This window comes from Ursus americanus, chromosome 28 (genome assembly GCF_024610735.1).
Source record: "Ursus americanus isolate L20-20 chromosome 28, mUrsAme1.1.p, whole genome shotgun sequence".
NCBI classification, from domain to species: Eukaryota; Metazoa; Chordata; class Mammalia; order Carnivora; family Ursidae; genus Ursus; species Ursus americanus.
In genome coordinates, this window is record NC_142154.1 from 32,309,779 (window position 1) to 32,336,827 (window position 27,049).

At 37.9% G+C, this 27,049-nt stretch overlaps 1 protein-coding gene and 1 pseudogene across 4 annotated transcripts in view; one reads left to right on the top strand and one right to left on the bottom strand.

Annotated features, from left to right (window-relative positions):
• The window catches only part of LRRC49 (leucine rich repeat containing 49), a 154,618-nt gene that overhangs the window by 127,206 nt on the left and 363 nt on the right, over nt 1-27,049 (bottom strand). For 2 of the 4 annotated variants that reach the window (XM_045810682.2, XM_045810680.2), the window contains exons 2-8: nt 26,420-26,476; nt 24,403-24,490; nt 19,893-20,090; nt 19,433-19,535; nt 15,401-15,604; nt 9,112-9,178; nt 12-155 (exon numbers count right to left, since the gene is read on the bottom strand). In XM_045810682.2, coding sequence (XP_045666638.2) covers nt 12-155; nt 9,112-9,178; nt 15,401-15,604; nt 19,433-19,535; nt 19,893-20,090; nt 24,403-24,490; nt 26,420-26,476 — 861 coding nt within the window. The remainder of the gene's footprint in view (nt 1-11; nt 156-9,111; nt 9,179-15,400; nt 15,605-19,432; nt 19,536-19,892; nt 20,091-24,402; nt 24,491-26,419; nt 26,477-27,049) is intronic. The other 2 variants (XM_087856817.1, XM_045810681.2) reach the window with 2 other exon arrangements.
• LOC123800811 (ras-related C3 botulinum toxin substrate 1 pseudogene) lies at nt 2,335-5,599 on the top strand (annotated as a pseudogene).

Consider the following 27,049-nt stretch of genomic DNA (forward strand, 5'->3'; position numbering starts at 1 on the left):
TTAATACTCACCACAAAAGTGATTTGATTGTGTCGCAGGTTAAGTTCAGTTAGTGAATCCAGCCCATTAAGATTATCAACGTGACTTAAAAGGTTCCTGGCAAGATTTAAAACTCTCAAATCACACAAATGACTGACGTTTTCGATTTTGGTAATCTGTTAAAAAATGAGAAAGGGATGATTAGCAGGCAAAATTCGCATATATGCATGTTATAAAAACCCTAAAAATAAAATACTTAGTCACTGGATTCAGTGACAGTTTTATATGAAGATACTTAAAAATGTATTTCCAGGGGCTCCTGGGTGTCTCAGTCAGTTAAGCACCTGCCTTTGCCTCAGGTCGTGATCCCAGAGTCCCAAGATGGAGCCCCACGTCAGGCTCTCTGCTCAGCGGGGAGTCTGCTTCTCCCTCTGGCCCTCACCCTGCTCTCATGCTCTCTCTCACTCTCTTGCTCTCTCTCTCAAATAAATAAATAAAATCCTTTAAAAAATGGATTTCCAATTTCCTCTGCTGTAGATAAGAAGTCATTTAACTTGTGAAAATTAACTAAAGGAACATATTTTATAATTGCACCACAGTAAATGTTTGAAGTAAATTTTATCAAATAATCAGCAAGGCCATCCTTGGGGGCATCTCTAATTGCCCAATACTGTGCCAGGTCTAGATCAAGGTGACAAGAACTCTCTGCCAAATAAAAACTTACTGTGAGTCCCAGGCAGAAGCTCACCATGTTTCGACCAAGCACGACAGCCCTCTGAGAGGAAAGGCAAGGAAAAGGAATGCTACCACACCCCCCCTGTTCATTCCATTTATACCGCAGGATCCTGAAAGCCGTCAAGAGTCTAAATGGAAAAGATACAAAGAGCGAGGATCCCGAGTGGAGAGTGAGGATGGATATACTTTATTAGTGGAAGTGCTTAAGGGAAGAGACAGATAACCTTTAGCCAGAGTGCAATATGGTGGACATTAAGTGTTCAGAACAAGAGGACTTGAGTCATGGAACGGGCACATACACACAAACTCTGACCTGCAGCTGAGGAGCCCTGACTTGCACAGTAAGGTAGGGTAAGGAAAAGCTACAAAGGATTTTAAGCCCCACTAGTGTAAGAGAGCAAGCACAGCGAGATGGTTCTCTATGACACATAAGTAGGGGTCCTTGCGGGCGACTTCGTCAACCAACTACTTAAAGTTAACAATGAGTCATACAAGTAACACTTTTCTTCCAAACATTAAAAAAAGTTTTCACCATCACTAGAGATTTTCTCATCTGTACTGTCATTTCGGTACAGATGAGAAAAAATTTGAAATTTTTTATTTAACACTTCAAAGCGGATGTTGGCTAAAAGAACGTTTGCTTAGATTTATAATCCAGTTTGCATGTTGTTATTGGACCTTCTCTTACATTCAAGAAATACCATCTAGATTCCATCTAGGTTCAAAAGGGAAAACCTGTGTTTATTATAAATTCAGTAATACATAAAGGTGACATCTGACCATGCTTTAAAATTTGTCCTAAGATTTTTGGTCTAACTAATGTAAAATGAAAATAAATAAAAATTATAAAAGAAGAAACAAGGTTATCAGTATTCGTAGATGATAGAATTCTGTACAATGAGATGTGGACAAAAGCATTTCAAAACTAAATAAGTGATAGAATTTTAAATGTACAGAATCAGCAAAAAGCAAAATAGACACTGTGAAAAATCAATGTCATCATAAGCTTGAGAAATTCTCCTAAAATACTAAGGAAAAATGGAGATAGGAAGAATAAAAGATAAGATGGGAATGTGGAAGACAAATAATATAGATGTAACAAACACAAATGGAAAAGCAAAATTTAAATACATAAAATAAAACTTTTCTGAGAACAGGAAAAATAAAAATATATAGAATGAAGGGGCACCTTTGTTACATGACATACATGGAGTGTCTTCCCCCTTCTGCTACTAAACCTGGGGCATTTCTTTTAGAAAACTACCTTACTCTAATTCCTTGGTCATGGTGGGACTGATAATTAGAATGCCTACCTTGCAGAGTTACCTTTTCTTAGTTTGGTAACTCTGAAAAGGAACATTACTAATTCTAAAATATGGGTATCAAGAAGTAATTTTTAAAAAGTCACTGGGGATATTGTTCGGCTTCTTGGTTTGCAATCAGGCCAGAATTGTGTGCAACGTCTCTGATGAAGCCTATTACGCATTGCAGCCATGGACAAAGTCACAGTACGTTATAAAAATTTCAGCGAAAGGTGGTGTAGGGTGGTGTAGGCTCTTGATTAGTTAATAAACTTCATAGCAAGAAGAAGAAATGATGGGAATGTCCGAAAGCCCAATCATGGGTCATACTGATCAGAGAGAGGGTCTCCAGGAGACTGCAGGACTTCTTAATGCATCTAGGAAAGCCGGATACTCCAGGCTCATCTTTATGGAGAAGAGTAACCCAGACTGCTCTGTCTGGATAAAGACAACCTTCCGACTCAGCAATGCTGAAAGGGCAAGTGTCTGCTTTCAGTCAAGCAGTCACAGAAAGGGCAAGCTCTCCCTGAAGGAAAAGATGGCCTTGAAAGAACAGATCCTTCCGGAAGCACATTTGTGTCCATGTTAAAGCAAGCTTTTACCAAGAGAACAAATTCTGGAAGACCAAAAAAAAATCTACGTCAGAAATTGAGAGCCAACCTCTCAGATTCCTCTATATTCTTCACTATTCAAATATAATCAATGGCTAAATCTTGATGTTTCCACTTTTTAAATATTTATCCAATCTGCCCCCTTATTGAATCCCTATTGTTACTACTTCAGGTCAAGCCACCACCACTTTTCACACAGATTACTGGATTAGTCTCTCAACTGTTCTGTCTCCAGTTTCGCCTTCCTGCACCTCTTTCCATCTGCCAATCTATCTCTTGAACAATATTATCACTCCTCAGACTATTCTCACATCTGGAAACCAATTACGGTTTATTTCACAATGTACACCAAATATCATTTTTATTTCTAATGAAAGTAAGCTCCGAAAACAAAAAATATTCACTTAATTTTCTTTAACTACCTGATGCTTTTTTTTTTTAAGAATTGGACATTGCTTCACCTTGAATACTTTATCTCCTGACTTTTTAGAAGCCTAAAGTCACCAATGCTGTCTTTGCTTTGAAATATTCCAAATTTCTGCTTAGTGGATTTAGATATTTTGAAACAAGACTTGGATTTTCATGTGAAACTTCCTTCTTGTAGTTATAGAGCCTTGAGAAATAATTTGTGTGATACAAATATTTAATCTCAATACATGGAATAAGTACAAACACAAAGCTGAAATTATATGACATAACACAGGTCAGCTAACAAGGAATAGAACATTTTTGATCAACTTAACGGTTGGTAAATACATATAGATCAAGTGATATGTTATTCATATACCAGGATCCCTCACAGATCTTGGGTAATGCCCAATGAATTCTTAAAGGTAGGGGCGCCTGGATGGCTTAGTTGGTTAAGCATCTGACTCTCGATTTTGGCTCAGGTCATGATCTCAGGCTTCTGAGATCAAGCCCCACATCAGACTCCAAGCTGGGTGTGGAGCCTGCTTAAGATTCTCTCTTTTTCTCCCTCTGCCTCTCACCCCCAATTCTTGCCCTAAAAATAAAAATATATGTATATATATATGATAAAAAATAAATAAAATGAATTCTTAAAGGTATATTATAATGTGAAAACTATATATGTTTAATCATATATACATTGAAAAATAAACTTTAAAAATCGTTACCATAAAATATTGCAATTAGTTATGAATAGTTTTAAAAATAGTGGGCTATAAAAAAATAAAAATAAAAAATAAGTAAATAAAATAAAAATAGTGGGCTACAAGATAAAATAGCAATTCCTCAGGTGTGGCATACAAAGCCCTCCACGATCTGGCCTTTCCTACTTCTCTCCCCTCATTTCTCATTGTTCTTCAACACAGGCTAAATTCTCAAGCAGTAAAAAAATACCGTGTTGGTTTTCGTCTCAGCGCTTTTGCATATGATATTCTTTTACTGACAAAACTCTTTAATTCTTCTTCCCCTTCCACCCTCACCTAACTGGCTAGCTTCTCTACTAGAGTGACACTAACCAGCCTGCAGAGCTGGACAGTTCCCAAGCCACCAACATTCCTCCCATTCCGTGCACACACAGACACACACAGATGGGGCTGGGTGAGATTAAAACCTAGCGGATGTGGTCTGTCTAGATCCATCAAGGTTTTCATTCATTACATTAGCTTTTCACCAGAACGACTGGGACTAGCAGCTGTTAGAAAGCCTAGAGAGATCACACTGAAGTCTGCACTTGACCAGCTGCAGGTGGCAGTGACAGATCTTGTTAGTCAACAGGCGGGGACTCATGGATCATTCCAGAATGTACACTTACCACCTCAGGAGAGGCTCTGCCTTCTGCGGGAGTATGTAGCTCATGTTGCTGTTCATAAATAAATACATTTCAAAGACAAAAATTTCAATGGGAGAGCAAAGGACTAAAAAACAGTCAAGGTGCTCGGAGAGAGAAGGAGGGGGAATATAACAAACCAGATAGAAAAATTCAGACAGACCGACAGAGGCAAACAAACTGACCCAACAGAATAAAGAGTCCAGATTATGAAGTATCGGAAACAGAAATCAAAACTACAAAGAGACACTACTTTATACCAATCTAATTGGCAAAAATTAAGAAGTATGACAATTCCGGAGCTCTGGGTGGTGGCCGCTGCTGGCTCTGGCTTCCCGCCGGGGGAGGGCGACGTGGCTTGGACAGCAGATCTGTCACCTCACGCCCCAAGCCCACCCTTCTCTCCTCAGCACCCCGCTGCCACGGCAGCCCAGCAAGTGGCCCAGATGCAGCCACCAAGCGTGTGGTGGTGGGAGACAGAGCTGCAGGTAAAAGTTGCCTACTGATCGGTTAAACCAATGATTCTCTAGAGAATACAGCCCCACTGTCTTTGACAACTACTCTGCCAATGTTATGGCAGATGGAAAACGGGTGAATCTGGGCTTATGGGATACAGCTGGACAAGATTATGACAGATTACGTCCCTTATCCTAGCCACAAACAGATATGGTCATAATTTGCTTTTCTCTCCTGAGTCCTTCATCATTTGAAAATGTTCGAGCATGGTGGTACCTGAAGTGCGACACCACTGTCCCAACACCCCTATCATCCTGGTGGAGACTAAACCTGATCTCAAGGACAACAAAGACGTGATTGAGCACCTGCAGGAGAAGCTGACTCCCATCAGCAGCCGCGGGGTTTGGCCAGGGCTAAGGAGATCGGTGCTGGAAAGCACCTGAGTGCTCAGCTCTCCCGCAGCGAGGCCTCATGGCAGAGTCGGATGAAGCTCTTCGAGGATTCTCTGCCCTCCACCGGTCAAGAAGAGGAAGAGAAAATGCCTGCTGCGGCAAATGTCTGGGCCCCTCTCCTGCCCTGTCCACCTCGGAACCTTTATATGCTTTGCTCAAATATGGTGGAACCTTCGCACACAGTGCCAAGTTTTTGTTACAGATTACTTTTTCCATAAAACCATTTTGAACCAATCAATCATTTTTAGGTTTTATTTGCTTAAAGTGTAAGACTTCAAATATTCACATTATAGTAAAACTCAGCCCTAAAATGGCAGGCTCTCTTAAAGTCCTATTTTTCAATGTGAACTAAGTTCACAATGCTTGTGAACTAAGTTCACAATGCTTGTGAACTAAGTTGCATTGTTGTGCTGAGAACACTAGGCTCTAAACCACTCAAGATCTTTGACTTTAGGAACAGACTGCAGGAAAACACTACGGAGGTTCCTCAAAAAGTTAAAAATAGAGCTACCCTATGACCCAGCAATTGCACTACTAGGTATTTACCCCAAAGATACAGATATAGTGAAAAGAAGGGACACATGCACTCCAATGTTCATAGCAGCAATGTCCACAATAGCCAAACTGTGGAAGGAGCAGAGATGCCCTTCAACAGACGAATGGATAAAGAAGATGTGGTCCATATATACAATGGAATATTACTCAGCCATCAGAAAGGATGATTACCCACCATTTGCATCGACATGGATGGAACTGGAGGGGATTATGCTAAGTGAAATAAGTCAAGCAGAGAAAGACAATTATCATATGGTTTCACTCAAATGTGGAACATAAGGAATAGCACAGAGGACCAGAGGGGAAGGGAGGGAAAACTGAAGGGGGGGAAATCAGAGAGGGAGAAAAACCATGAGAGACTCTAGACTCCGGGACACAAACTGAGGGTTTCAGAGGGGAGGGGGGTAGGGGGACAGGGTAGTTGGGTGATGAGTATTAAGGAGGGCATGTGTTGTGATGAGCACTGAGTGTTCTACACAACTAATGAATCATTGAACACTACATCAAAAACTAATGATGTACTCTATGGTGGCTAACTTAACATAATAAAAAAAAAAAGACTTGTTTATATCAGAAAACCTGAAAAACACAAAAAAGTATAAAGGAGAATAAACAAATCCCCTAAAACTCTAATACCTAAAGATATTTCCTGATTACATTTGGTATATTTCATTACCAAATAAAATCTTATTTTTATTTCTAAAAAAAAAAAAGAGACTGCAACATCTCAAGTTTGGAAATGCAGACACTTCCTAATTAGTTTCTGATAAGAAAGCAGCAGAGCCTCCTTCATGAAATGTTGCCATGTAATGTACCAGTAATTTATCAGTCTGCATCCATTCCCTAACACTGGACTTTACGTCCTAATGGAATGAGTGTAAGGACTCCAAATTCTTTGGATCAATCTTTCTGATTTTGTAGTGAGATTTTTAAAAAGATTTATTTATTTTGGGGGGGGAGGGGCAGACGGAAAAGAGAATCTCAAGCAAACTGTGCTGAACATGGAGCACCACTGGGGGTTTGATCTCACAAGCCTGAGATCACCACATGAGCCGAAACCAAGAGTTGGACACCCAACTCACTGCAGCAATCAGGCGCCCCCGTGGTGAGATTTAAAAAAAAAAAAAAAAAAAACTTCGTGATACGCTATTGCTGAGATTTTGAACAGACCTCTTACTCCCACATCCCTCTGATGAAGCATCTGCTCTAGCCGTGGGCGCACTGGGGTGGAGTGTGTGCAGCATGGATGTGATCAAAGAATGAAGACAGCTATTTTGACAAAATATGGAGGTTAATTTACACTACACTATACACATCATAATTAAACTGAGTAAAAGTGTCACTGATAAAATTTTAAAAGGTTCATCTCTGTGAAATGCAGTAAATGATGAGGAAAGATCGGTATTATCACCGTTTTAAGCTTTTTCTTAGACTGGCCATCCCTCCTGAAATTGGGCATTTAATTAATCTTTGAACTGGTCATTGCCATAGTTGCTAACTTAGTGCTTTTCTTATAGAATCCCTTCTTGATGAGCGATATGCCTTCTTGTATTATAAAATCTTTCTGATTGATAATGCATTAGAAATTTTTTTTGTAGATTAATAAAAGCGCATTCCTATTTCCTTGTTACTTTATTCAAAGCTAATAAGCATTTTTCTTAGTTTTCTGTAACTAGGTGTAAAATTACATGTTGCAGCTTTACAGTTTTTGAAATATTTTAGATATTCCTAGACTATGAACTTTCTTCACATCACTGTCTTGCCAGATCACCAACACCATACCTTGGCTAACGCTGACCCTCCTCTTTGTCTCACCCCCCTGGACACACACTTCCGTCTGCTCTGCCTAACCAGGTTCCTCTGGATTTGTGAGGTTCTGGAAGCTTGTGCTTGTGCTAATGAAGTTCTGTATAACTTACCCACTGGCAAGAATATAAAGCTGGACCTTTCAACTACTCGAACAACATTTTTTAAATTGACAGTTGTAGAATTGTGGGGTATTTTTACATTGATCTTTTGCTAATGTAATTGGTAGTATGTTTTGCATCTATGACTTAATAAATCCTTGAGTCATTAAAAAAAAAAAAAGTATGACAATTCCAAATGTTGAAAAGAATGTGAAGCAACAGGATTTATCCTGCATTACTGGTGGGAGTATAAACTGGTACAACCACTTTGGAAAACAATTTGACATTATCTTTTAACGTTAGAATTTAAATAACTTCTGTTCTATCAGTTTCACTCCCAGATATATACCCTAAAATACATATGGTATATAGAAGAAACCCATATAAGAATGCTCTCAGAAGTGCTATTCCTAAAAGGAAACAAACAAACAAAAGGCAACAACCCAAATGTCTATTAATAATAAACTGGAGAAAAAGGTTTTCATATAATCATTCCACGGAATTTACAACAGCAAAAAGGAGTAAACTACAGTTACTTAATCTAAATAGATTAATCTCAGTAAGCTACTGTTATATGCAAAAAGCAAACACTAGATGACAACATATAGTATGATACCTTTTTAAATTACAACACAATATTACTAAACAAGGTATTATTTACACACACATATGTGATAAAACCAACTTAAAAAAAATCCACAAGGGAATGATAAATGTGAAATCCTGGATAGTGGTGACCTCAGAATATAGGAGGAATACCTAAGTAGAAAAAAATCATTAGTAATATTCAAGTTGTTGGGCTATGGTTGGAAAACAGGTATTTTAAAAATAATAAAAGACTAGGGGCGCCTGGGTGGCTCAGCCAGTTAAGTGTCTGCTCAGATCATGATCCTGGGGTCCTGGGATCGAGCCCCGTGTTGGGCTCCCTGCTCAGTGAGGAGCCTGCTTTTCCCTCTCCCTCTGCCTTCCACTCCCCCTGCTTGTGTGCTCTCTCTGTCTCTCTGTCAAATAAATAAAATAAAATAAAATAAAATAAAATAAAATAAAATAAAATAAAATAAATAAAATTTCAAAAAGACTAAATAAGAAATGAAATTATCATAACTATTAAGGATTCCAAATGTTTTAGAAGCTTCATCTGTCATTTACTGCTAAGGAATTACCATATCTTAAATAAACAGGCTTAATACGTTAGAAATTTCAGTGAATCAGTAAAGTAACTCTTGAAGTACTTCAACACAAGTATCATTGTTAAAATTTTATAATACCAAATTTTCCTAGACTTTTTTCCTGAAAAGAAAGAAAAGGGCTTTACAATACCTGATTTCCATGAAGGTCCAAGACATCTAAGCTTTTGAGGTTCTCCAGATTCGAAATTTTCTTGATTCTGAAATTCAGAATAAGTAGAGTAGAAATATGGATGTATCATATTTATTGTAAATCAAAACATGCTAAGGCTTAACTCATCTTAATTTACTCTTTCTCTCTATAGATAAGTAGACAGACATAGAGATAGCTATAGCTATCTCCATATAAACACGCACGCATAGAGAGATTATATGTAACTATATGTAAAACAAAAACGTATTTCCCATTGATTTAATTAGCACGTTAAAGATGCAATCCCATTGGGGGAAATGTCCCAAAGACAGCTTAAAAGTCGTATCTTTAGGAAAAAGCAATTCTACTTCTAAGAGCCTTAGGACAAGGCACTTATTCAAGGCAGTTCCCTTCAGAATATGATCTAAACCCCCTACCTCAGTTCTCAAGGCTCTAAACCTTGCCACTGCTGACTCTTCCTCCAGGCTTATCTCCTACCATGGCTCAGGCGCTCTCTGCTCTAGCCACAGGGGCTTTCTTGCCAGTTCTAACCTGACAAGTTCATTTCTGCCTTTGGGTGTTTAGCCTTCTGCTCCTTCTTCCTCAGTGTTCTTCACCCAGAACTTAGCATGGTTCACTCCCCCTTCCTATCTCCAATACTCTCTCCTTCCCCCGCTTTAATTGACTTCATTGCACCTATCTTTGCCTAAAATTTTATTGCTTATGTGTTTACCTTCTTATGATCTCCTTCCTCAACTAAAACGTGAGCTTCAAGAGTGCAGAAATTTCAACATATTCTCTACTCCATCCCCAGCACTTATAAAAGGGGCTGGCACTGAGCAGGAACCCAAGAAATATTTGTTTAATGAATAAATAAACATACACTAACTAAATGGATGAGTTTTATGTACAAGAGTATTCATAGGAGGATTATTTATCACAGAGATAAATTAGACACCAGTTAAATGTTTTCTACTGGACCTGCTCAGTTTGTGAATATTTGGAATTTTTGATTTGCCATCTTGTGAAAAGCTACACTTTGCTATAAATTTTAAAACACAGCATTTTATCTCTAAAATGCTCCTTCTTATATGCCTTAATGATTAGGGCCCACCCATTGTCTCCCTCATTGCTATCTTTTCTGGCTACCTTATCTACCCAACTGCCTCCAACTGGACAGTTCAAACAAAATGAAACAAAACAAAACAAAAACTACTTCCTTTTTATTGTTTTCCCTCCTACAGATCCTATTTTTTCGTACTGCCATAATTCAGTAGAGGGAAAGGAGCAATGGCAAAGAAAGGGTAGAAATGAAGTTCATGCAATCCATCTCGATCACCATCTGCCTATCACTATTTATTTCTGTTGTCAGTGCTTACTGCCTCAAAGAACCATTTCTACCTTCCTAAATGTTTCCAGAACGTGGATCATCCCTTCAAACTTCATATACGCTGACTGCCATGTAAACATAATCCCAGTTTAAACTTCGAGAATTTCCATCTCCATGTGATCTCAGCCATCTTACATCATTGCCAACTCCAGAACTATATCACCACAACCAATTCAATCCAATTTGGTATATAATAATATTTATCACACACCTATGGCCCATCACAATATGACAGCAGTTCTTCTCCCCCTTATTTCTCTCTCTCTCTCTCTCACACACACACACCACTCCCCTCATCTTATCTTTTGTTCCTCCTATCCCTATTTTTCCTTAGCAGTTTAAATGAATTTCTCAAGCTTATGCTGACACTATCAGATAGGAAAAGAGACAAGACTGTTAGCAAAGTTGTTCTTTGCCTGCTTTGCTCTTGAAATACCTAGAACAGTTAGAGAAAATTAAAATACCCTAATAATATGGCTTAGGAAAGAGTGATGCTCTCTAACAGCACTCTGACCTCCCAGCTATTAGAGAAGCCTTTTATGCAACTCTTTGATACTGCCAAGCTCACATTCCCTAAAACGGTGGTTCTCAAACTTCTGTGAGTATCACAGTCATCTGGAGGGCTTGCTAAAATATAGACTGCTGAGGCCCACCTCCAGAGTTTCTGGGCCAGGGGCCAAACATTTGCATTTCTAACATGTTCCTAGGTGGTGCTGATGCTGCTGGGCCAGAGATCACATTTTGAGAAGTATTACCTTAAAATACAGACCTCCGTCACCAAATCTCAACTCTCTTTTCATATGAGTTTCATGAGGATGAACTCACCTACTTTGAAAGTCCTAAAGCATGTTCTAATGAAATAATCAGACAGGCAAAGATTTATGGATGAGGAGATTTATCACAGCAATATCACAGCAAAGAAAAAGGACACAACGTAAATGTCTAACGCATGGAAATATTAACTAATTATTACACATCCATCTATCTACGTTATGCAGCTCTTAAAATGTATTTTCAAAAAATGTTTTTTCAAACAACATTTAATGATATGGGAAGATGTAAATAATAAAATATATTCAAGTGAAAAACACACAGTATAAAAACCGATTTTGTAAACTGTGATATGGTGGGTATAGAAGAAAGAGTGTTGGGTGCCTGGGTGGCTCAGTCGGTTAAGCATCTACCTTTGGCTCAGGTCATGATCCCAAAGTCCTGGATGAGTCCCACATAGGGCTCCCTGCTCAGCAGGGAGTCTGCTTCTCCTTCTACCCTTCCCCCCTGCTCATGATCTCTCTCTCTCAAATAAATAAAATTAAAAAAAAAAAGAAGAAGAAAGAGTGCTACTCAGCATAGATAACCAAAATGTGTAAATAAGGCAAAGGAATAACTGCATGTCCTTTCAATTCATATCAGAGCACTGTGAGCAAGCTTATCTAAGGGTCACCTAACACTAGTGATTAGAGCCCAAACTCTGTAGTGTTATATACTAACTGGTAGAAAACTGATTAAGATATAATGATGATTTCTGCCAGGTAGGAATGTAATTTAGTCCTTTGTGTTAGAAAAATAACCCAGAGGGTTATGATTTTATTGCTTTGTAGGACATCAACCTGTTTTATAACCTAAGCGTATTCTGGCACTCTTTACTTTTCATTGATCAGTTTCTCTTATCCTCCTTTTGAATCAGCTTTGTCATCCTACTGGTTCCTTCATTATTGAGTTAATTAAAACATTGGCCTGTTAATTACTATTTGTCTGAGAATTGTATTTTTAACATTTTGAAAATTATACACAAGGGATGGAGACGGTCTCAGCCTAAAGTTCTCTGATTTGGAGGATCGATGCTTTGTTTCTGTATCTATCAGAAACCCTGGGCAGTTTTAAGGTACTTCAATCCCAGAGACCTTCATGTGCAGTAAGCCTTCCCACAGAATTCCACCAGGGCCTCACATACTATTAAGCTATCCAGTAAAACAGTTCCTATATATTGTGACTTCAAGCATTCTTTTAGCTTTGACATATAGTGGCTTTATTATTCTCATTTCAGACTTGGATTGCCCAGGTGAATAGGGAAAAAAAATAGGTAAGTAGCTCGCTGTCAGTTAAACCCAAGACCAATCAAACATCTCGGTGTCTTGTCTTCGTGAACTACCTTTATCACAGATTCTTTCCCCACCCGCAACACCTAATGACCTAAAAAAAAAGATCCAATTCTAAAGAATTCAGAGGGAGATGAAGGTATCAGCTGACCAGGAGACCACTGCTTAGATTAGGTATTGATCTGAGGAATCCACAGAATCCTAGTCAGTTCCCGAAATGACCTGAAAGATTTTTTAGAAGGAAGTTCTCCCATTAAATGGACTAAAACTAGGAAAACACAAGCCTCGCCCATCACATCAGCAGTTACAGACCCGGAGGGGTACGTCAGAGCCCATCTCTGCAGGCTACGTTATGATACTGAGGCCTGCGTGAGGCCCTCACCTCAGAATCTATATGAAGGCTAAGCTTTTCAGGTGTTAGAGGCAAATCCTTAAGTGGAGACCTTCAAGGAAGCAATAGGAAAGGAATATGGAATCCCAGAGCCTGGTGGAGAGTTTTGTATCTATAGTCCTGGGTGATCAGAAAAAAAATACATAGAAGTTCCACCCATTAGCCTGTGATCATGAGGGCACCAGAAGATCTCATAAGGACAAACAGGAACACAAAAAGCAGAAGAGTGAGATGGCAAGAACTTCAGTAACGCAGTGGTACAGAAGGACCGGGGGTTCCTCGGTAGCAACGCAAACCTCACATACAGAATCTGAGCACAGTCGTTGTAGCTTTGGGGCAGAAATCTTTGTGGGAGCTGCTTGAACTTAGAAGAATATGGTTGCCCTGATTTTAACATCTGGTTCCATTGTCTTGGACTAAAAGATGGTGCAGCGCTCTGCAAAGTGAGAGGGAGAAAACTTCCGGGACTCCCCCAGCAGGGGGCAACAGTTCATCCAAGACAAACCAGGGGAGACAGGCTAGCAAAGGAGCTGCTCTCTCCTTGAGCACTTTCCCAGCCAGGTTTGCCTAAAGTTCACTAAGGTACTGCCTCAGGTTAGACTTGCATCTTCCAGGCTCACACAGCTGACCTAAAAACACAAGGCGGATGGGCACTGTTAATACTTCAGAACCGTGCATACTTCAGAAACACGCATTTTGGAGAATGTGGAAACTTGTCTTTCTTTTTTATTCGAGTACACTAACGGCTCTAAAATTGCTTAATGGCTATTTTCTTTTTGTGAAAAAATAAAGTAAAACATGACCAAACGCAAACAAAACAAACAAAAATGTGAAGTAGAAAGAGGAAGAAGAGACTGCATTAGGTTGCTTTTACCTGACCAAGGTAAGGCTACAGCAAAGGGCATTAGGTCCCTTAGACTTGGAGGAGCAAAGAGACCTCTGAAAAGGTCAGAAGGTCAGATGGACTGGTGTCTTTGAGCCCACAACTTCATTTTTAAAAAACTTAAAGAGGTTATTTCCAAGAAGCCAGGAAAGCTGCAAGTAGAAGCAGGAAGAAAAGGAGACTGAGTTGATTTAAAACACTGGGAGCCAGGAGCAGCTCTTAGAGACTCTGTTTAAAACCAGCAAAGGAGATCACAAATGCCACTAGGACAGACTCCGGGACTGAAAGGAGGGCATAAGGCAATAGTGCTAAAGCGTGAATGGAAGCTACTCAAACAAATCAAAACTCCAAGGGTCAGGACTAGTTAAGAAATCTCTGGGAGAGAGAACAGGAGCACCTCGAAGGGAATGCCTTCAATGCATGAAAAGTTGACTTCTCACTTTACTCCCTCAACTGCTCCACTGGGGTACTCCTACTGCATACAGGTTATACATATCTGACCTTGCAAAAGTCCCTTTACATCTCCATTTCTTCATCTCTGAGATGAGAGAACTGGTCTCTGAGGTCACTTTCTGCTCTAACACTCCATGCTCCTACCATTTCCCCAAATTCCCTCCAGCTACCATAATGCTCGGTGTAACGCTGGAACCAAGTAGAGGCGATAAACTACATTGGTGGGAACTTTCAAGAAACCACAGAGAACGGACAAGAGCCTAGGATTCTGGGGCATGATCTTAGAAAAAGTACCTTATATTACCACTGGCCAGTGAGAATAAAGAGGTAATTCGAGATCCATGCTATCAGGGAGGAGGTGGGGGAAGGGGAGAGGGGAACCAAGCTTGGGTATAATGCTGTATCTAAAATTCAACATTTGATACCATAAAAGTTATTTCTGGAGTATGCTCAACAGCCCTTCTTTGTAGGCACTGCAAAAGCTATCCAGCAAAACAGAATGGAGAGAAAAGTCATAGACAAATATCAAGGAAATTAGTCAGAAATTGTGTAACTGCACTACATAATACAGCCTTATAAAAAGAACTGGGGAAGTTCCTATAGGATGTAATGTTAAATTCATACTGAAAACACCATCTAAACAAGAATCAATCAGTAATTTGACAAACATGAAATAGCAAACGTCCGCCCGCAGTCAAGCACTGGGAGGAATGATAAGTGAAACACACATAAACCTAAAGTGAATCCACACTTACAAGATAGCCCAAGAAAACATAAAGTTAAGGCCAAAGTCTGCTATTTACTTCCATATAAGATATGGCACTGGGAAGCAATGGAAATAATAAAATACCCATTCAACAAATACTATTTGGTTTGACTGTCAGATTGAATCTCGTAAAACAAATTATGACTGCATCTTAATCCATTCAAATAATCTTACCAATTTTAGTCAATTTGTTTTTTTTTTCAGTGTGTTCGTTTCTTAAGTATATTCAGTTCTGAGTTGCCATCTTAAACCAGAAGTCTCAATATTAGCCCTGAGTAAATGAACAAATCTGTTCTACAAAGATTACCTGTTTTTCCCCAGCAGAAGGACACGGAGGGATCTCAGAGTAGAAAGCCCACTGATTTCTTCAATTTGGTTATCATATAAATCCAAGAATATGAGCCTCTGTAGATTAGAAATATTTTGGATCCGAGTTATAAAATTGTGTTGGAAGTTCAACAAACGAAGGTGTTCCTCTCCATCAATGATAGGGCATACAGTCAGCTTCTGCCTAGAAAACATTTTAAAAGGTTAATAAAGTTTCGATGTGACAACCTGCCTCTTCTTTTTATTATTACAAATATTATTAATAGTATCTTTGTGCTCCCATGCTGTGAGGAGAAAAAAGCTAAAGAGAACCACTTCTTGGCTCCAGGAATGGAGCATCCTAGATCTAATTGTAAATCACTTCTATAAAAGACAATATACTTTGACAAAGGCAATTATTATAATGAAGTCTAAGATCTCATTATATTTAAAAAAATCTCCAATATCAGTTATTTCACATAAAACTGACTTATCAGAAAACACTCAATGTAATTGCTTTCTGAAGACTGCAATGATTCAAAGAGCCATGTCACATAACCTAAGAGATGTCCTTGCTATCAATCCACTGATACAAACACTGCCCAGGCAACTAAGTTATAAGGGAAAAAACAACAATTTATACACAGGTCTCTCAGAGAACCACAGCCTCTTGAGCTGGACTACATCTTAGGAAAAGCAAGAAATTCAGACATCTACAGTTCACTATGATGGAAACAGCTGCATCCTGAAATCCATTAATGGAAAGGTGGTCCTTATAACACATTCCCTCAGAAGCTTAGACTTTAAGAATGTTTACATGTTCAACATTAACTTTAGACTTTGCAGAACATTTAGAATGCTAGTGGATAGGATGAAACCTTACATCCTTTCAGCTGTCTTTGAAACACTAAAGCCTCTATTATGCAAAAAGTTATTATGTACTACATGTGAAGTAAATACATACAGGGTCCTTTAAGAATTCCACTCTTGTGATAAAATGGCCAGAGAGGAGTGATTCCACTCTGACGTTTTCAACAGTGTTCAAGGAAAATGTCACTGTATTGATCAGTGTGTGAACAACTATAGGAGAGACTTATTAGTACTTCCTTTCAGTAAAAACCAAGCAAACGTAACCTTGAAAGAAAATAAATCAGAATGCTACAAGCATGAGTGAAATTGTGGAGGTGATCAGAATCATCCTCATTTATAAAGATGACTGGCACAAAGAAATGACTGAATGCAAACAGTTGACAAAGATACGATGTTTAAAAATACAGATCCTGAAAAACTCAGTTTAAAATAGAAGAAAAGTAAAACATAATAGACAAGAGTTTAATTCTTTTCTGTGTGCTTATTTAGAATTCATTTCACGCACTCAATACTACCACATTTGCTTCTTGTCTTATAAATTATAAATTAATAAATGACAAGTATTCTAGTTTAAAATTTACATCTTTATCAGCTTAGCAAATAACTTTGTCTCCTTTTTCCTGCTTCAGTCTTCCTCTGTTTCTCAGTTAAACTTACCAATACCCCAGCTTCTAGTTCATCCAATTTTTGAGTCAGTCATCACTGAGAAAGGAAAATAAATAATCTCGGACTTCTCTCTTATATAAGTTACTATAGCTTGAAATAAAGTCACTTTCTTAGATTCCAAATCCAGTGACTAAGTCCAACTGCAAGGCTCACTTGTCCACCCCCTAACCCCCTAAGTCCCTGCCATGCAGTAAAACAAGCAAACACACACACGCAATAAGCCAGTGCTTTCCGAGGTGGTAAGGCGGGGCCGGGCGGGGTGGGGGTTGTTCTGCCTACAAAATCCCTGAGTTGCTCAGGGCACCTCCTGTCCCAATACCAGATGCATATTGGACAATACTTTTGCCTCTGCATATCCTACTTGATACTGGAACAACAATACTGCAAAACTGTCATGAGAGTTAGTGCCCTCAAGTGGTGCTCTGCCTACAACACAACACATCACACCCTCCGGAGAGCTTTTTCCCAACCACACACACAGATGGTCTATGACAATTCACTGTCAGTTGTGTCCTGCTAATGTAAGAAGTTTGCTTAACTATTTGCTCTTAGTCAGTTAAGCATCTGTCTTAGGCTCAGATCGTGATCCTGGAGTACTGGGACCAAGCCTCATGTACAGCTCTGCTTCTCCTTCTCCCTCTGACCTTCCCCTGCTCCATTTCTCTCTCTCTCACTCACTCTCTCTCTCTCTCTCAAATAAATAAGTAAAATCTTAAAAAAAAAACAAAAACAAATATGCTCTTGGAAACGACTGCTAAGCTAAAGGTATGCATAGCAGCATTGGTTTTTCTAGACTGGTTATAGCACTAACATAGGATAAGGGTGCTTCATCCACCATTCTACTGCCAAGGGCTTCCTAGATTTGTTTTATTTTTTTATTTAAATTCAATTTAGGTAACATACACTATATTATTAGTTTCAGGGGTAGAATTCAGTGATTCATCAGTTGCATATAACACCCAGTGCTCATTACATCAAGTGCCCTCCTTAATGCTCATCACCCACTTACCCCATCCCCCCACCCACCTCCCCTCCAGCAACCCTCAGTTTGTTCTATATAGTTAAGAGTCTCTTATGGTTTGTCTCCCTCTGTTTTCATCTTATTTTATTTTTCCTTCCCTGCCCCTATGTTCATCTGTTTTGTTTCTTAAATTCCACATAGGAGTGAAACCATATGGTATTTATCTTTCCCTGACTGGCTTATTTAGCTCAGCATAATACCCTCTAGTTCCATCCACATCGTTGCAAATGGCAAGATTTCATTCTTTTTGATGACTGTGTAATATTCCATTATAGATATATAATATTCCATTTTATATATGTTTGGATTTTATATATACATATATATTTTACATATATATGTGATATATATATATCACATCTTCTTTATCCATTCATCTGTTGGTGGACATCTGGGCCCTTTCCATATTTTGGCTATCGTGGACATTGCTGCTATAAACATTGGGGTGCATGTGCCCCTTTGAATCATGATGTTTGTATCCTTTGGATAAATACCTAGTAGTACAATTGCTGGGTCATAAGGTAGCTCTATTTTTAACTTTTTGAGGAACCTCCATACTGTTTTCCAGAGTGGCTGTACCAGTTTGCATTCCCACCAGCAGTGTAAGAAGGTTCGAGGGCTTCCTAGATTTAAAACTAGGAATCAAATCCTAAATATATTCACTTGTTCAACAATTTTTTAGTCTATTTTGTCCCAGGCTCTGTTCTAGGTGCTCAGGATACAGAACTGTACAAAACTCTCAGTGTTTGTGGAGCTTATATTCCCGTAGGAGGAGACAAACAATAAACCTGATAAGTAAAATACTTTGTATGTTGGAGGGTGATAAATGCTAAAAAGAAAAATAAGGCAGAGAAGGGGGTTGGGGGGAGTGTCAGGGTGGAAGGGGTAGCAGCTTTGGAGATGGTGGCGGGGAAGGTTATCCCCGACATGATGACATTTGAGTAAAGACCTGAAGGAGGTTAGGGAGTGAACCTACAGGTATGTGGGGGAAAAGCATTCTATGCAAAGGGAACATCAAGTGCAGAAGTCCTGAGGTATAAGCATGCTTGCGGTATTCAAGCAGCACCAAGGAGACAGGTGTAACTTCAGCAGAGTGAATGAAGGAGAAATTAGGAGGTCAGGCCAGTGACGTTAACAGGAACTCAACTGGATAGGGCCCAGAAGGGCCCATATGAGGTCTATATCATAAATTTTTCTATCCTAAAATCCATTTTTATCAATGTCATAGTCTAGAATTCCTATACTACTCTTTCAGGGTATAGGTAAGCTCCGTTATATTACATGGCTATAAAATCCGTCCCCACCCCCCTGGAAGAAAAAAAAAAAAGTGGTAACAGTGATTACACCTATGTGGGAGAACTGGGGAGCTGGAGAACAAGAGATGAGAGAACGACTTTTCTATCTTTCCAATCCTGTACCATGTTTATGTATTATCTAGCCAAAAGAAGAAACGAAAAGAAAAGAAATTGTCCTCACCTTTCTAGGGTCAACCTGTCTGAGTAAAGAATTTTCTCTTCAGAAGAACGTTGCAGAATGGGAAATGATGGCATTGATGAGCTTGCCAGAGTAATATGATCACCTATTGAAAAGGACATACAAATTACTTGATTAAGAAAAACCTTTAAAATCTTGAAACTAAAGTCACCTTATATTTAGAGAACTTTGGCATCTACAAATATCTTTTCTGGAAAGTACAGTTTCCATAGACTCTCTACACTTAAAATTAATTACTATATATGAGTTTGTTTCTTTCCTCCTCAACCCTAAACTCCGTGTTCTGTATATATGTTCCGTATATACAAAATCATTTTTCCCTTGCCCTACAGATCGGCTGAAAGTACAGAACTACTCTAGCGCTATCTCTACCCCTTTATAAGGCTGACTCCTAATACTAAATGTTAAGTCTCTTAAAACTGAGATGATAGTCCCTCATTACCAGATACATTTGGGCCAGCACTATGACAGCCCTGCCGGATTCTGGACTTTGAAGGTGTCTGCATGGAAGAATCTCCAAATGCTGATAAGGAGCTCATGGCAGTTTTCATTTCCAGCCCACATAGTTCTGTCACGTTTGGCGTGGATGAGATGCATGATGATTTATTACGAGGCGAAGGGCTTATTACTCTTCCATCTCCTTCAAAATATCAAAAAGTTTATCACAAAGCTACACAGTACATGACTTTGCTACTGGAAATACAGAGAAAGTAGTTTTGGATAGCAGATGTATCACTTTTTCTTTATATGTTCAGCTGCTATTAGTAGAAATATTGCAGAGACCAGTGGATGTGGATAAATACTGTACATTTGTAATTAGGGTCCACAGGGTGTATGATACCCCTACGAGGTTTATAGGCTGTTGGCCCTATAAACCTGACTGCCATTAAGTAGCTTACGGCAAACTGGCAAACACATGTGAAATTAATAGCCCATAGAGAACAATGTAAACAAAATGCAGAATAAAAAATAGTATCAGCTATATATTCACACATAAATGTGACCGTTATTTTCCACTTAAGAAGATGGGTTTGGTGGGAGGTGGATATTAAGGTCTATTCTAAAGAACCAGAAGAATGTAGAATGGTCAAGAAGAGATGCTGCAAAGTTCCAGAAATGAGGTAAGATTTGAGTAATGGGTCAAAGGGGTCAGTTTGAACATCAGAGGACTCTACGTATTTTCTTCTATAAAGAGAAATTTTCCTGAAAGAAGCAATTGATGTTGAAGGGAGCGATAAGCAGTAAAATAGAAACTATGGCTACCACAGTATTCTTCTGCTTAAACAGACCAGTAAGGTGAAAAGAAAAAACAAAATCTAGGATGCTAACATACTCTCTGGGAGACCATCAGACAATATGATGACAACTTAAAACCAAGTTCCCTATAGCACTATTTAAAAGCTGTCAAGCAACGATATTTGCTAGCTTCTATGGGTCTACAAAGCATAAACCGAATTATCACACACCCTTCCTCTTGTGCAAAATAATCAGTGTTCATAGTCCACTTTTCTAAATATCATGAAACATCAAGATAACTACTAATGATATTCTAGAGTATATTCACTCAGAATTGCCATCATGTTCACCAATGAACGGCTCTTGTGACAGGATTCAGCTCCTAGCAGGATACCAAAGCAACCATGATTCAGTAAACTGATTTGGAAATCAAAATTCAGATGGTTAAAAAAAAAAGAAACAAACAAAAATTGGTCCAAGGATTAACTGATGAAGGTGTAACTCGTCACCTAAAGATGATAAAGGTAAAACTCCAAACAACAGACAACCTGGATCTCTCTTATTAGCGTCAGAGTTAGGTTTTTAAATCATTTTGTTAAGGCTTCAAGCCAATCCTCAATTTAAGAGGCAGATTTAACCTTGAAGACTTGGGGTATACAGGAAATAATCAAAGAGTAGTTTCATTTATGCCTAAAGGAGTTTTATCTTCACACTTTTCAGTTCCTATTATACACAAAAGTCATAATCCCTACCCCATGATGAGCTTACTATCATGGTCAGTAATGATATATACCTTACAAGAAAGAGCAAGGAATGAGAATGATTAGGGAGAAACGCCTTAAAACCCACAACAATATCCCCTAAATGACTGGAAACCAGAGTGATCTATGATTGACACATCCACATACTTATATGGATATATAAACACCCACATATATACACATATATTTGTATATCAAACACTCATATATATTTGTGGGATGTTTCACCCTATATAAACCACAGTACTATATGGCAAAATTTTAATTGAAACATTTCCTATTATTTCATATGTCACTATTTAATTACCAGATCTGAAGCTCCTGTTTTCCCAATTAAATTTATAAGCTCTTTGGGAGATAGACCTCATTTTAATCTCTTTATATTCTTGGCCAAATCCAAATTTAGTAAGCGATCAATAAATTAATTAATTGATTCTCCAATTTACTAAAAGTTAATTGGAAATTTATTTTGCATATACTATTTCTGTTTTTAAAAAAAAGAAAATCAAAGTCTTGTATTTTGGTATAAAAATGCTGATCAGGAGCGCCTGAGTGGCACAGTTGGTTAAGCGTCCAACTTTTGGTTTTGACTCAGGTCATGATCTCAGGGCCATGATCTCAGGGTCGTGAGATCGAGCCCCATGTCAAGTTCTGTGCTCAGTTCAGAGCCTGCTTGAGATTCTCTCTCCCTCTTCACCCACCTCCATCATCTTGATTCTTTCAATAATGGTCTATACTCAAGAAGAATCTTTACTGCACTGCACCCTACATATGGGGATGAACAGATGGGTAGGTGGATGGATGGGAAAATGTGTGGAAGGATGATATAGTACATGGTGATGGGTGTGTGTCCACTCAGCCTTATCTTTGAGATACTGATTCTAGATTTCCCACTGATTTATCATGATCTTAAGAGTGAAGTACTGACTCTTCCTCTCTATATACACATTTTAGAATTCTTACTTAAGGGATCTAATAAATTAAATTCTGGTTAACTGAGATTTTATTGTATCCCTGGAATATCTGGCTCTTACAAATCTCAAGGATACAGGGATTAACTCTTAACAATAATCCAAAAAGCCCAAAAGAAATCACATGCCAAGTTTTAGATTTACCAGCCTAACTAAACATTCAGCTTCTTTCCTTTAGACTGAAAGTACCACTGATTAATTTATGCTAATGGACTATTATGTTTAATTACTTTTGGAAAAATAGAGTAAAAAAGGAAATAGGGTGAAATTATAATGATTAGGTATCAGGATGCAGTTTATTAGAGAAAGATTCCCAAACTTTCCTGATAAAGTGCTACTTATAATTTCTCCAAAGTTGTATGCCTTTACAGGTAGAATGGTGAGTACAGAAGTAAAAAAAAAACAGCTACAGCCACATGGTCTTCTTTGCATGAAATTGCCTGGAACTACGGAGAAGGCACATTTGGAAACAACTGGGCACAAATGAATAGCCTGTTACAGAGAATGATTTTGAATAAAATCCTTCAATGAAAAAAAAGGTTTATTTTTCCCTAAAGAATTCTGTATTTCATGAGTCATTATTTATGTATAAAACTCTATTCATCTCTTAGGTTCACAAAATTCATACTATTTCTAGCAATATCTAGTAATCATTAGCAAATATCTAGTAATACCTTAGCACTTAAATAAATTTACCCAGCCAGTCATCCAGAAATCTGTACAACAACCTCCTCTTCTAACTCGAGAAGAGCTTGGGAAAAGTATGTAAGTTTGACTCACGATTTAGAAAACAAATACATTATTATAAAAAATGTAAAGGAAATTCATAATGCTAACATAAAAAACCCTACTTGAAAATTTTCAGGTTCACGTCTATAACTCTGTTCCTAATACAGTGTCTAGCACATAGTATACTCAATAAATATGTACTGAACTGAATCAAAGAGAGCAAGACAGGTGCCTTCCCGTAGTGTGGAACTGCAGCTAAGCTGATGCCATACCTAGCAGTTGGCCAAGACGAGACTGTACAATACCAGAGAAAAGTCATGTCAAATTAGATGGGCCCAAGAGGAAAGTCCAGAAGTAACAAAATAAAAAAAGAAAACTAACCCAATATTCAAGATGATCACATGTTCATGCAGTAATGAGATGAACAACCTGGACAGGCCTATACACATCAACCCCCTCATACAAACTTCTGGGAGGCGGGGATGGTACAGTATATAAGGATTCTATAGTGCTTAACACTAGCCCAGTACAGATGGCTAGCAGTTTTTAACAACCAACTAACAACTCACATGTGCTAAAGGAAATTTCTCCTTGGACTGAAAACTACATTTCAGAAATAAAACCAGATCATATAAGGCAGTGGTTTTCAAGGGGTGATCCACAAACCACATCCATCAGAATGACTCGAGACATTAAAATGCACATTTCCAAATCCCACTCAAGACCTATAAAATCAGAATGGGGAAGAGGAAGAAAGGAAGGGTAATACTAAGAATCTGCCTTTCTAATAAAATCTCAGGTGATGCGCACTGAAGTATAAGGCCTTTGATATAAAATATCTACAATTATATGCACTAGTAAGGGAAAGATTTTCTTTTCTACTCCTGACTTTTCACTCTTTCCATTATTTCTTTATTTCCTAGATATCTGTGTTCCCATACTCTTACCCTCATTAACTAGCTATTTTTCCTAGTTCTAAGACAGTATTTGGAAGCTTCTTTCCTCTTCTGTTGTGCATAGCCCACCCTCAAACTACAGTCCAACTGCTTTTTCTGTATTGGAAATAATCTACTATGCTGTGTATATAAAATCAATTCTGATCCAAATAAATACCAAACCAATTTGATTAATGAACCATTGTTTAATGAACCATTTCATTTTTAATTAGGTCTATTTGGATTTAGGTAGTCAAGATTATTAAACAATATTATTCAAATAAGATAAGCCATATCTGATCTCTACTTGCTGACAATACCTTGTCTACTTGAGTAGTTTCTTTCAAGATCATGTTGTAAGAGTCGACCAGAGAACGATGGCGTTTCTTTATTTAGCTTGAATTCAACCTAAAAAACATATTTGAGGAAAAATTTAATAGTAAGTAACGAAGATAATTATAAAATTATGTACAATACTGACACAAGCCACAACAGAGATGAACCTTGAAAACATGCGGAGTGAAAGAAGCGAGACACAAAATGGCACATAGCGTAGGATTCCATCTATGAAATACTGATAATAAAAAGGTCTACAGAGACAGAAAACAGATTTGTCGTTTTTAAAGGGGATGAGAAGAGGGAATGGGGAGTGATTGTTTAATGACTCTCTTTTGAGTGACAAAAAGTTCTGGAACTACATAGTGATGATGGCTGCACAACCTTGTGAATGTATTTAATACCACTAATTTGTACAACTTAAAATGGCTAAAATGGTGAATTTTATGTTATGAGTTTTTTTAACATACACACACATACACACACACACACAATCAGAATCAATTTCATGAAGTCAGATGAAACCATGCTCCAAACCACTTGCAATTCCTCCATACCCCCACCACAAATACAATGATTAAAGGAACCATTTTCTAGAAAACAAAAGCAAAAACCATATGACAAAAAGTAAATTCTGTTGGAAAAAAACAACACTATGTTTTTATCATCAGAATTCCTTTTAAGAATCCAATTATAATAAAATTATATATCTAAACCTTCTAATCAGGGTTTCCTCTAAGTTGATTTTAAATTATTTGATAGGAAGACTGAGAAAAACAAAACCAAAACAGCCACTCATGATTAGCCACCAAAAAACCCTAAGTACGTATCTTAAAAGAGTTATGATGCTTCTGATTCATCCATACTGTAAACATTATAACAGCACTTGCATTATAGCTTTACGAATTATATGAGCTAAAGGTATTTTCTCAGAGCATAAGTCTACACTAGAGAAAGTAAATACGTTTGAAAAAAATCTGGACAAGGCATATCGTTCCTTGAAATACATTATAATGATAAAACAGGATTTTTCCACTGAAATCAATTAGCAAAACTTTGGAGGGAATCCATTATGCCCAATTATAATAAAGAATATTTTCAATTAATCTAGCTAATTGCTATTTATTCAAGACGATCAAATGGTCTATTTTCCAAGTGTTTATTTTCACATGTATTGTAATCAACTACTGCCTCCTTGACTAATGGTGTCCTTCCATCAACCCTCCTCATGCCCCTCCTTATCCTCCTCATGCTGTTGTTTGTAAACTCTGTCCTTCACTTTAGAGTTCCCCCAGTGACATCTACTAAACAATCTTTAGGAAAAAAACTCAATTGTGATGGTTGGAGGTATCCAACTTGGGCAAAGTGGGAAAAAATGTTCTGTGTCTTGAGACAGTTCCGTGGGAGGTAGATGAGTATATGAGGGCTGAGTTGAGACAGGAGGGAAAGAAAAACATGTGTATCTCAAAAATCAAATCTAAAGCTAGAAATAATGGAAATGCCAGGGGATATTGTGTGCAAATTTGGGAAAAAAGAATCTTATGTTCATATCTTAACTGCTAAATAGCATTAAGCCCAATATATTTTCATTGCTAATCTATTATGTTCTCCCCTGATTTTAAATGGAAGGTGTAGAGGTATCCCCCTAAATTATCACATTTTATCCATTATAAGATGCCATCAGTAGTAAGACATACCATCATTTTACCGACTACTAAGAAAGAAAAAACTTTCCTAACTCAATTATGATGTGCCATCAATTTTAAGAAGAATCCTGATTTAAGAAATATTTAAAGGTAAAAAAACAAGCAAACAAACAAAAAACCAAACTCACCTCTTGTAATTGGTGAAATAAGAATGAGTTTTTTAAAGAGGCTTTTTGACTTTATGTGGGCAGAAAATAAAAATTATTTTAGCTCTACTCTTTAAATCAAGCTATTAATTGTGTACGTTATAAAATAATTTATCTTCGATTTAAATACAAATCTGCTTAAATCTTACTTTGCTTTTTTCAGGAAGCGATGATGTTTGAATAACCAGATGAAGCCCACAGTTCACCTGCAATGTAAAAATTATAGCATAAAATATGCTCTTAATTTAAATACACACATATTTCTCCCCAAACTGGTACAGATAAAGATAAAACAAACACTTAGAAGAAAACAGAATGCTTGCTTTTTGTTTGTGGTAAATGATCATGTTCTGAGGATCTACTGAAAACAATAAAATCACGACTAAGAATTAAAAGATTTCACTGTGATTCATTTTCCAAAATGTCTGCAGCGATTTAACACTCTATCTTAGCACTCAGGTTTTTGACACTTGCCATTTTAAGTCTACGTAAATATCTCAATGGGACAGATTAAGGAGGTGAAGTGCCTATTCATAATACATATTTTTTCTTAATTAAAAAAAGGGTGAGAGATTGATTAAAAGAATTGAAATGAACCTTAGCCTTTCACAGCAGACCAGCTCCACCTTCTGGGAAGCCAAGAACCTGGACAAGACTTTGAATACCCATCATACAATATTAAACACCCTCCAAGTGCCTTGGTCCAGTCCACGAATCTCAAGCCTCGGTCAGACAATAGCTTAAGTAGATTCACGGGTCCTGGTCCCAATAATACAGCC